The sequence below is a fragment of the Phoxinus phoxinus genome (assembly GCF_949152265.1).
Source record: "Phoxinus phoxinus genome assembly, chromosome: 5".
Classification (NCBI taxonomy): Eukaryota; Metazoa; Chordata; class Actinopteri; order Cypriniformes; family Leuciscidae; genus Phoxinus; species Phoxinus phoxinus.
In genome coordinates this window covers 30,425,931-30,438,152 of record NC_136880.1, presented here as the reverse complement: position 1 = coordinate 30,438,152, position 12,222 = coordinate 30,425,931, and the positions used below count along the sequence as shown (strand labels likewise).

Sequence of the window (12,222 nt, the reverse complement as noted above, 5' to 3'; positions counted from 1 at the left end):
AACAGAACAGATTCTGTTTAATAAAACTGAGTATCGACATCGAGTAAAAAAAAAAATTTGATTCTCGTTTTATTACAAGCTCTGTTGCATTCTCTTTTTGCCGGAAGACTCTCCTGTTTGGCTTTTTTTTTCAAACAGGTGATTTTCTGGAGGTTCGAGATTTAGCTGCAACTTTCTTGCTCATTTCTCTATTTACGGATATGATGAGACACACGGGCCAGTAATGTATGCCATTTCCTGCGAAAGCAATCCCGTCAGGTCTAAAATATAAACACCTAGGTCTATAATAGTCTTACCATAGTGAATCAGGGTAAGACAAAAACAACTTTTGGAAGAAGGACTGATGATGTATTTAATCTTTAATTTAGAACAAAAATAAATTACATAGTGTGCCTTTAAGTAGAAAATCCTTAATAGTTTCACTACACTGTGGTATACTTTGAGAATAGGCAGGCTTCTAAATACCATATCTATACATTCATGTTAGCAATTGTCCTGCATAGTCACTTTGAGCTTTTAGCTCTTGGTGATTCTGATTCAATCAGTGAAAGCCCAATAAGCAGGGTCACGGGTCAAATTCTTTCCAGAACAATCTTTAGGGGAGGTTTTATCTGCTGCTGGAGGGTAATGGACCTCTTACTGCTTTGTGGTAGATTTATTGACTATCTGAGGACCCCGATGCCCCTGATCAGTCTCTGCACACTACATCTGTCTTCACTCATTATCACACATGCATATGGAGCTTTGCAATCACCCCGTGCCTGCCAGAGTCCATTACCCTAGAAGCCAAGTACTCTGGCTCAATCAAAAGCAAGATAACAGACAACGTACATCACACATGAACAATGGCATACATAAGGGATATGCTCTACAAAAAGTGTTCACACACTGAAGCGTAGTGTAGCCTATATCGTTGTGTGTCTGAAGGTCAGAAGGTGTGTTTGTATTACTGTTTCACATCGATCCACTCTTTCCTCTTATCCTTTCCTCTCTCCACCTCCCCTTCCTATATCAAGTGTTCAAATGCTATGGAGACCACTCAAAGACAAAGCAGCATTCTACATAATGAAGCGCTGTTTTCAGCTATTCAAGTATATAACAGTCCTCTGAAAGTAAAATCATAATGCTTGAACTGAGAGAGCAAGTACACTGATGTTTTGACTGTCTACTCTATCCAAAGACATGACTCCCTTTTGGCAGCGGTTATTTAAATGTGCAATGCTTTCTAACACATTAGGTTAAATTGTGGTTGTCTTATCTGGGTGTGATAAACCAGCCTGCATATTCCCATAACAGAAAAAAGAGGAATCATTTGGAGAGTGTTAAGATACTAATTACATTTGTTACAATTAATAAACAGCTACAATTATATGGTTGGCTGGACACCATTTAGTATTCCTCCATCACGGAGGCATCGCTGTGAATTTATGATTAGAGGATGTGGAAATAACTATTGCTTAAATTAAAGGGTTAGTTCACCTAAAAAAAGAAAATTCTGACATTAATTACTCACCCTTGTGTCGTTCCAAACCCATAAGACTTTCGTTTAGTCTCAAAGGTTTTTTTTAATGAAATCTGAGAGCTTTCTACCTGATGTAACCCATAAGAATGTATTTTTTTGGTATAAATGATATGTACCGGTATACCATTTAGGTTTATTTGAAATAATATTAAATAATATACAGTATTTGACTTGAATTAGTTAATTTAGATGCTACCATATTTTTTTTTTAAGTTACATTTTTTTAAACTTTATCAATCAGATGTCTAGGGCAGATTTTTAATGTTAGCCTACCTCAGACTTTTGGATCCCATTGTATATTATACCAAATTTGGAGGGTGTCATGTTTTTCATGTGTTTCCCCTTTAATTGACACAGTTGCCATGGTTCCCTTCAAATTAGATGAATTTTGCAGTCCAAACCATTGTGACATAAATTGCATTCCTGCCTTTACCCTACAATAAGCCTGCTTTTCAATTAAAAACAACAAAAAAAAATATCCTCAAGGATGATGTTTATTATTGCTATTTTTCAGGAAACGTCCAACATGGGTGCAAATATTAATAAGTCAGAGATGAAAGATTTAGATCATATGTTTTTGCGGTCACTCCTCAAAACGCTTGAGGACCTGTGGCGTATCATGATTCATGCACTTGTGGTAATTGGTTGCCTATATGAGGTGACCATGGCAACAATGCTGGAATGTGTGTATACAGAAGGATGTGTTATCCTCTGTGTGTTCTGTTTTCCTAAAGCACATTCTCTCATTAGCACAGAGAATGTTTTATAGGTGTGTGGGAGGTCTGTTTGCACAGGGACCATGCTTTCCCCTCAATTACCAAATGAGTTTGCACAGGCTCTGGCAACAAACTCCTGAAAACTCTGCGAGGACCCGGCACACAGTGTGCCAGGATGTATTTAAGGATGAGACACAGAGCTAATAGTATCAGAGCAATATGCAGATGTGTTTTTATGGAGCGGTGTTAATCTAATAAGCAGCCGGGGTAATTATCTTGAGTGCGAGTAGGTGTGTGTGTGCGTGAATGGTGTTTTTTAAAGTGTGATGTAGAAGCGATTACACCCAGTGGAAGGTTGAAATGTGTTTATGGTGATACAGCAGCTGGACAGTCGGGCATTAAGAGATCGCCGATCCCCACGTGCTCAAATCTTCACGCTTGCACAGTATGAGACAGTTGAGATGTGGAATCCGAGTCTAGTTTAGACAGAAAAATTACTGTTTTTAATGATCTAGCACAGGTATGCTAAATAAGGCATTGAGGAGTCTTAATTATCCATATGTTATTGTGCCTAATTCTGAAACAAATGCCAGTGATTGTGTCTGTTTGCTTTGACTCCTCATGTGAAAGTTTTCCCTCTGTTGCCGTTGGAGAACATCTGCTTATTATTTTGCAGACAGTACAACTTATTAATTCGCCATAATGCCGTAACACCTGTTGTAAAAGAAACTTCACAGACATGCATGTAATATGCATACTTATTAGCGCAAGAGTTTGCTTTGCTAGACCGTCACACATAAACTTAGGCCTGGTTTCACAGACAGGGCTTAGATTAAGCCAGGATTAGGACATGTCCTTTTTGAAGCTTTTGTAAACGTGCCCTAGAAAGAAAAAAAAAAACATTACTGTTGTGCATTTTGAGACAAAACAATGGCAGTGACATATTTTAAGATATGCCAGAGCAAGTTGCTTTCAGCTAAAACAGCTCAAACATGCATTTTAGTCTGAGACCAGGCTTAAGTCTTGTCTGTGAAACCAGGGGATATAGAGACATTTTAAACCCCTATGCGACAAGGTATTGTTGAAATTGCTTTCACATTAATGCTCTTTCACGCCCGCATAATTGTTTCGCTGATTAACTTGCCATGCTTGCATGTTTTAATTAAACACATTTTCAGGATTTATGCCCTTTCATTTATTTATCTCCCATCTTATAAAATGGTCACCTGGGGCATATTTTTTTGGTGGAATTAAATGCGGTTTAATTATTTTCACGGGAAGAAATCGTTCATAAACATTCACACGTGTAGGTTTGATGAGCGCGACCTTATATTAAAAGTTTCTTGCATGTTCTTTTGTTTGTTGCTTTTTGACACGCACATTCTGGCAGATCCAATGCAATAAACAAGACAGATGCAATAACCATGATGCAAGAATTGCAAGATAGAAATGTTCTCGTTTCAAAGGTTGGCTCTCTTCATTGAAAAAAAAAAAAAAACACCCTAAGGTCTCACTCTTTAGTTATTTCTCTTGAATGAGCAGGAAATACATAAAACCTCTGTTCAAATGGTGAAACTGCTGTTCGGTTACCAGAGTAAAACTCCAAATATTAAATGAGCAAGTGAAATCAGACAACTGCTACGAGCACAGGTGCATGATAGGTAATTAGTGCTAGTGGTGAATGGTGATAATAGGTAATTAGCATTGATATTAATATTCATCATTTAAATACTACTCCAAAAGACCAAATGTAGCTAATTAGTCGCGCACAAATCAAATCATGTGGCTTTATGAGGAAAAGTGGGCTTGTATTTGTTTTGTATTTGGCAATGTCACAGTGACCACTTAGAACACAATCCTAGCAACTACCCAGAACACTCTAGCAACAACCACTTAGCAACACCCTAGCAACCATCCAAACATTGTGTTGGCATTTTTGTCATTGGAAAGCATCACTCAAAAATGTATTAAAATATCTGTTCAAAAGTTTGGGGTCAGGATTTTTTTTTTTTTTTTTTTAAGAAGAATTAATTAAATTGATCGAAAGTGAAATTAAAGACATCTATAATATTACAAATAATTTCTAATTCAAATAAATGTAGCTATTTCACTTTATATCATGAAACTTTTTTTTATAAAATGTATCTTGCTTTCCACAAAAATATTAAAGGGTTAACGTTACTTCACCCTGTGAAAATTCTGTCACTCACCCTTATGTTGTTCCAATCCAACCCTGTAAGACTTTCGTTCATAAATGAAGATCTTTTGAATGAAATCTTCTTCTTCTTCTTCTTCTTCTTTGGTGTTTTACAGCAGTTGACCGTTTATATCAGGTTTATATACTGTCTATGCAGTTGACATCCACTTTTTCAATGAAACTTGAGAGCTTGCTGTCAAATGTCCTCCATTGACAGCCTATGCAACTCAACTACCACTTTCAAGCCCCCGAAACGTAAAATCATCATTAAAGTAATCCATTTGATTTGACTCCAGTGGTTTAACCTCAATTTTATGAAGCGACGCGAGTGCTTTCTTTGCACAAAAACAAACATTTTACTTTACCACAACGAGCGTTCACGAGAGCACCACGGCGCATGCGTGGTGTGTTGACGCGAGAGCAGATAGACAAAACACGCATGCGCGCGACCACCAGAGATGGCACCTGCGTCAAAGAACGTATATTGACGTTCTTCTATACTCTTTGCCTGCGTGGTACACCCGTTTACACCTATGGACATGCGAGAGCAGACTTTGTGGCTTGAACGCGCGTTGAAGATTTTTTTTTTTTTTTTCCAAACAAAGCACTCACGTCGCTTCATAAAATTTTGGTTAAACCATTTAAGTCACGTGGATTACTTTAATGATGGCTGTCGAACTCTCAGATTTCACTAAAAAGATCTTCATTTGTGTTCGGAAGATTTGGAAACGATATGAGGGTGAGTAAAATGACAGAATTTGTATTTATTGGGTGAACTAATAACACCCTTTCAAGAGGCACAACTGTTTTTATCATCATACTAATAATAATAAGAAGAAATGTTGTGCACCAAATCACTTTATCAGAGGCAGAAAGGCTGATGAAAATGTAGCTTGCATTTCATCACAGGATTTATTATTTGAATAGATTCAATTAGAAATCAGTTATAATATTTCACAATTTGACAGTTTTTAACTGTATTTTTAATCAAATAAATGCAGCCTTGATGAGCATAAGCATAATGACCATTTATAAAATCATACCAACCCCAAAGCTTTTAAACAGTTGTATAATTAATATTTTCCTCTCATATAAATAAGGCAAAAACTCAATTGATTTGCAGCATAGTAGAAAATTCATGGTACGTTTTCGCTTACATTTGGATTTCTCTGTTTTGGGGCCTCCAGGCACACATGGTGGTAGGAGTAAGGCAGGTGGTGGGGATTGCTGAGTTTAGAAAATGGTGAGTAGATGCACAGTAGTTCAATAGGACAGACGGTCTTATGGTTTTGGCAGTGCACCCGTTTCCTCTGCACACTCAGGCTCAGTAAAAGTCTGCAGCTGCACAACATTTCTAGCTTCACATTGAATAATGGATGAGAACACATACTGGAGAACCAACCTAAATCCTCAACAGGTCTTCCTTGTGCTCAGACATTCTAGAAACTTGACAATATTGGGTATTTGAGAGCTCTGGCTGTTAAATCTACTTTAAATCAAGAACAATTTGGTGCAGCTATGTGAATTATTTCATCTGGACCTGTTATAAGCAAAGAGTAGAACAGCAGCAGAATTCCAGCCATCTACTGGCATTCTGAAAACTGGCTGTTGAGGCACTTTTGGATAAATGCCTTCGATGGCTCAGAGGGCGATGCAGCACCTCTGGGATCTACGTGAAATTGAGTGGTTCTCAACATGAATCATGTTCCCATGGTCATACACGTGCAGAAAGTGTGTGAATGGTTGAAATTAGGTGTTATAGAAGATGCACAGTATTCTTTTGGGAGGAATTATGTGATTCAGCAAGAATGATGTGGTGTTTTTGTTTGTTTTGTTTTTCTATGAGAAATTGAATTGGCCATATCTCACAGGACATACTGTAGATTTGGAATCTGAATTGGAATGATTAGACATTTACTGAATTACAATTCTAAGATATTCAACAAGTAATGCATTCTGGAAACCGTCTATCTGTATTATTTTATTGTTCTCTCTGTCTGTAAGGCATATAAAACTTCAACGTTCATGGCTTTTTAAACTTTTTTGAAAACTTTAAAATTAGACTTAGTCAAGTCAACATTTAGCCTAAACTTTTTTTTATTAGCTAAACTACGGTGGCTAAGAGAGCTCAACGCGATGCAACTGAAGAAAACGCATGCAAATTAAAAAACACCCGCAAATTAAAAAAAACATCTTCATCATTTTTTACAACAAAAGTGTGCTACAAATACTCACAACACAATACAGAAATGCGCAGCAAAAGTTCACAACACAACCAAATACAGAAATGCGCAGCAAAAGTTCACAACACAACCAAATACAGAAATGTGCTGCAAAAGTTCACAATACGACCAAATACAGAAACACACTGTAGTGCAAATAGCACAGAACACAATGGAAATGTGTCCATGGGACCCCAAAAAGCGACGAACCCGACTCACTACATTTTTGTAGCCATGTTTTATTTTATTTTACTTCCAAAACATACAGAGATGATATGTTTATGACATACAACTTTGTATACAGCATATAAAATGTATTAACAATATGTTCAATGTCATCAGAATACAAATCAGAAAAGAAGAGTTAACAAAGTGCTGGAAAAAAAGGATAGAGAAAAAGGACACGAGGGTAAGGTATTAATCTATAGGCTACCTCAGTTACATACATTGTACATTTTTTGTCATGTTATGTTTAAATAAGTTTCATAGGTAAGAAATGGTTGGTAATGCAGGGTCCAAAGATGAGAAGTTTTAAATTTGAGACAATCACACACAGATATATAACGCATATTTTAAAAACATTTTTGTATAAAAAAATGTATATTTATTTGCAACAGTTATGTTAACAGCAATAATAAGAAATGTATGCCGTAAGAACAGCTATTCAGCTGATGGACGCTATGCTGCGTTGTCATGGGAACATCCCAGGTGAAAATAATGAGGAAATTACGTGGTCTTTCGTTGCTCCCTTCATCAAGTGCCTTCCAAACTGCTACATAATGGCACACAAGTGCCCTGCTTACTCCAAAGTCCCCACTTCAAGGGTTCTGCCCTTCTAAGGGAGCAGGGCATAGGGATGCTCATTAGCAATAAGCATGTTCCAGCAGGGTTCGTCACTTATTGGGGTCCCCTGGAAACAATTCCGTTGTGGTCTGTTGCTATTTACAGCGTGTTTCTGTATTTGGTTGTGTTGTGAGTATTTGGAGCACACTTGTGTTGTAAAACTGATGATGTTTTCTTAATTGCGGGTGTTTTTCTATTTGCATGTGTGTGTTTTTTTTTCAGTTGCAGTATGGTGAGTGAGCTCTCTCGGCCACCGTACTAAACAGTTATATGAATTTCAATTCATTTTAATTCTACCTTACTTCCAAAACCCTGGTATTGTTACAAGCTCAGTAATGGAAACAATAAGGTTGCTAGTTCAATTCAAGTGCGAGCTATAGGCTATCCCCCATTGAGTCCTTAAACGGATAGACACAAAAATGCTGTCATGTACTCACCCTCATGTCATGTCATTCAAAACCTGTATGACTTTCTTCATTTTGCAGAACACAAAAGAAGATATTTTGAAGAATGCTAGTAACCACAAAAGAAAGTAGTACGTATTTGGGACGACTTGATGATGAGTAAATAATGACAGAATTTTAATTTTTAGGTGAACCATAAAGAAAATACTTAATCGGGCTTTTTCAGGGGAATGTGCCTACTACTGGATAAAAGTGAAACTTGAAATACATTTTTACACAGTTATTCTCCCACATTTAACTGTTATATACAAGGAAATAGCCTCATCTGAGCTTCCGAGATGCTCCATAAAGTGCAGTACATTAAAACAGAAGCTGCAGCTGGTTATTCTTCGAAAATAATGAAGTGTGATGAACAAGCAGAGCAGGTTACCAAAATACTAGCAGTTGCACAGCATGAGTCATAGGCTCTTTTATAAAAATTGTTAAGAACATTGAAAAATTCAGAGCTAATATGACAGCAATTATGATATTCAAGAACAGCTATGTCAAATTTGCCGAGAGCTTTGTTGTGTTGTTTCTATGCAGATATCTAATAAACAAATAATATAGGCTACTCATACCATACTGGAATCTTCACCTGCCAAACAGTAATAACAGGTCCCATCACTATTAAAGTAGTGATGTGCAAAAATACATGTTTTAAAAATAAACTTGACTATAAGACATGCTGGCTAATCTGTCTTAAGAAAGTTCTGTATAATTAAGCTTCACCCTAACCCTGACCAAGCATTTTTAGGGGGCTTTGACATAATATAGATTATTGCGTTTAGCTAAATGGGGTGGTCTAGAACAGAATACAGGCATCTCAAGACATTTTGGACTATTTTGATATATACAGACAACATTTCTGAGGGAGTTTGCATTGTGAAAACTTACTAACAACTAAATTAAAGCATCCACAGCATTTAATATAGATGGATAGTTTTAGTTTCATAGGTCATGAAAGCCCCTGAATTTACATTAACGTCTTCAAACTAAATGGAAAGACAGACAGACGGATGGATGGATGTATGGATGAATGGATGGATGGATAGATAGATAGAGCCACCTTGAGAAATGTTTATCCCTCATAATAACAAAGAGCTGCTGTATCAGCATGTCCTCGAGATAGTTTCTAAAACCACTACATAATCATTATTTGATCAATTAGATCTTAAGCCTCTATATTTGGATCATGAGTTGTTAAAGCCTTCAGGTGAACCTCAGGCCCTGCAATGCTGATTTCAGGACTAGTGTGCTCTGCAGAACACTCTTGTATGCAAGTGTTGTGGACATGTGTTGTGTTCTCGGTGTCCCTATTACCCTATGCTAAATTCTAGATTCTCTCAGCTGGCGCCTGGCTTCTCTCCTGAGCGGGAAGGGTAAATATAAAGGCACCTAAATTATGCAAGATGCGCATGAAAATGTCAGGGCTAAATTCAGTATTTCTTCCATTGTCTCCCTGGCATTTCAATGTTTTATGCATTTTATAATTAGGCTGAGGCTCCAGAGGGAATAGAGAGCAATAAGACTGTGTGCATTGCTATAGCTGTCTGGGGTGTCACTACTCAGACCCTGGGTTTATTTGAAAGGCAAATTTCAAAATGAAGTCAGTCAAGGTATTTTAGAATGAAAGGTTGACCATACCAGTGTCCATCTGTTGTTGCTCTTTCAAATGTGGAAAACAACATGTATTTGGTGCAATACGGCTAGATTAAATTTGTGATGGTACTGCATGTGATGGTACTAGTAGCATTATAATAAAGCGAGTCAGTAGCCCCTTTCACACATACAGTATTTACTGGTAAAAATTATCAGTACATTTACAGGTAAAATTACCGGTAATGTGCTCTGTGTGAACGCAGAATGAAGATTTACTGGTATGATCACGTACGAGGTCAGAATACGCTGACATAAGACGTCTGCTTTGGGCCAATTATAAAGTTCTTATAGAGAAGACGTGATTACTCCGCACTGATTTTAAAATGCGCTAGATTACCATCTTTGACCGTTGAGCCACGTGTCGCGCTCAAGACCCAGCCGCCTTTTTTTATTCATCAGCGATGCGGCTCTGCAGTTGGATACTATTATGCGAGCCTCGTGTTTTTAAGAGCAAAATCTGTAAAACGCGTTCTGTTTGATCATCCCCATATGCCTTTCACTCAGACATCATACATTTTGTTAAGTTGAACAGAGTGAATCTAAAGGTATTCTCCTCATGCGGATGGATGAAGACAACGGCGCGCCGTTTAAAGATCACTTCTGATGACTGACAGAATCACAGAATTTGCCGGTATTTTGGAACTGATGTGTGTTCCAAATGCCCTCTTACTGGTAAAAAGCCAGAACGCTGTTGCTTGTGTGAACAGCATATTTGTGTATTTACGGTATTTAAGTATTTTACGGTAATTTGATTGCTGTGTGAAAGGGGCTAGTGAGTCAGTGAATGAGTCAACATGAGTGAATCAGTTGATGCGTTCCAGTCCACTTTTAGACACGCACTTGCAAACTTCCCTGAGCACTTCCCCTCGTGGGAATCCCTGCCGCCATTTTGAAGTGTGTTCCACTTCGCGAAGTGGACAAGGGAAGTTTATATGGACAGACCCTCGTTCCCTCGATTTTGACAGAGGGAGTGAGTCTACTACATATTTACACTTCAGACAGCTCCATATACCACAATGCAACATAATTGTCTAATCGCCACCACCACAAATAATTATATGATATATATATATTTTTTTAAATTGAAAACAGCCCAAACACACCTATATACATTTGGATGCTGCATTAAACAAATTATTAAACGGAAAAGAAATGTAAATAATAAATCAACTCCATAGCTGATTCCAAGTGATCAAGGGGTTAGGACGTTGACGTTCCAATTCAGCCCATTGCAGTTTCCGCCAGTAGTGGCAGTTGTGCAACGTAGGCATTGACGTACATTCGAGTGAACGACACGGAGGGAAGTTAGCGAGTGAAGGGCATGACAATTTTGGACTGGAACGCAGCACTCTACCGCGCACTCTCGGACGCACTCGGTCTCTCGCGCGCAGTGTGGCTCGCTCGATGAGTTCGCTTCGCTTTTGTCCAGTCTGGCGCCTCATAGCTCTGCTCCGCACGCCGCTCAACTAATTTTTTTAATATACTCATATCTCCGCGTCGCACGACACAACGAATCGATAATGAAATTCGTTGCCAACTCTTTTAATAATCGATTCGTTGTTGCAGCCCTGATTATTAGACTTTTAAATTAAATGCAATAATAGTGAGTGAGTGAGTGAGTGAGTGAGTGAGTGAGTGAGTGAGTGAGTGAGTGAGTGAGTGAGTGAGTGAGTGAGTGAGTGAGTGAGTGAGTGAGTGAGTGAGTGAGTGAGTGAGTGAGTGAGTGAGTGTTTTAGGAAACTGACTTTATTAAGAAGACCAAACTTAGACTTGACATGCAATGGCTGAAAAAAATCCTGAAAATTGTTTTATTTTACCTACGATATTTGTTTTTTGGAAGTTACAATCAAAAATGAGCAAAGCGTTCTGTGAATGATAAAGGCCATATTTTGACCATATTTTAGATAAAGTTGTTACTCTAAATGTGACAAATAGCATGGCATTTACCTTTCTCAGGGAGCAAGCATTGATGAATGTGTTCTGTGTACAAATGCCGTTCATCAGCACTGTTAATTTAATGTATTATATTTTGCCTCTTATATTTGCCTATCTGGGTTGGCATTTGCCATTTAAAAAAAATTTGTGTACAGTTAAGTGTGCATATACATAGTGACAATAATATTAGATTTTACTCTGTTGCTCTCTTCTAATACACTGTACATTCAAAGGACTGTCAATTTAATGTTCATGTAATTGATTATTAAATTATTATTATAAAATTACAATTACAAGGAATTCAGTAATAAGGGACTCTATGGCCATTTGATACATTTGATTGATTAATTGAATGAATCATTCAATTACTAATTTTAATATTTTTTAATTGATTGACAACCCTAATATTTAGTAGATTTTTATTGATACTAATATTAATACTAAATATATAACAACAATACTTTTTTTTTTTTTTTTTTACTGTCTGTTACTTGTATTTTCCCTTACAGAAATGGCACCAGAGCTGGTCACTTTATTACAGAACTATGAAGAAGAAAATTAAACCAGAAAAAAAAGGCAATGGGATTAATCGCAAGAAAGAAAAAACAAACAAAAATGATGAAAGATATTAAAAAGAAAAAAGGAAATGCAATAACACGGAATTTGATCTATCAAGATGAGG

At 37.3% G+C, this 12,222-nt stretch overlaps 2 protein-coding genes across 4 annotated transcripts in view; one reads left to right on the top strand and one right to left on the bottom strand.

Annotated features, from left to right (window-relative positions):
- Positions 1 to 4,819, bottom strand: part of astn1 (astrotactin 1) — a 246,091-nt gene extending 241,272 nt beyond the window's left edge. The window contains exon 1 of the mRNA XM_079612600.1: positions 4,449 to 4,819. The gene's annotated coding sequence lies outside the window, so the exon portion shown is untranslated. The remainder of the gene's footprint in view (positions 1 to 4,448) is intronic.
- brinp2 (bone morphogenetic protein/retinoic acid inducible neural-specific 2) overlaps positions 1 to 12,222 on the top strand; it is an 87,864-nt gene that overhangs the window by 22,912 nt on the left and 52,730 nt on the right. Inside the window, exons 1-2 of one of the 3 annotated variants that reach the window (XM_079612601.1) lie at positions 4,943 to 5,174; positions 5,623 to 5,678. The exons of 1 other annotated variant lie outside the window; for it this stretch is intronic. In XM_079612601.1, the coding sequence (XP_079468727.1) occupies positions 5,169 to 5,174; positions 5,623 to 5,678 (62 nt within the window). In that variant the 5' untranslated portion in view covers positions 4,943 to 5,168. Of the gene's footprint in view, positions 1 to 4,816; positions 5,175 to 5,622; positions 5,679 to 12,222 lie in introns of those variants that run through there. One more of the 3 variants, XM_079612602.1, reaches the window with a different exon arrangement.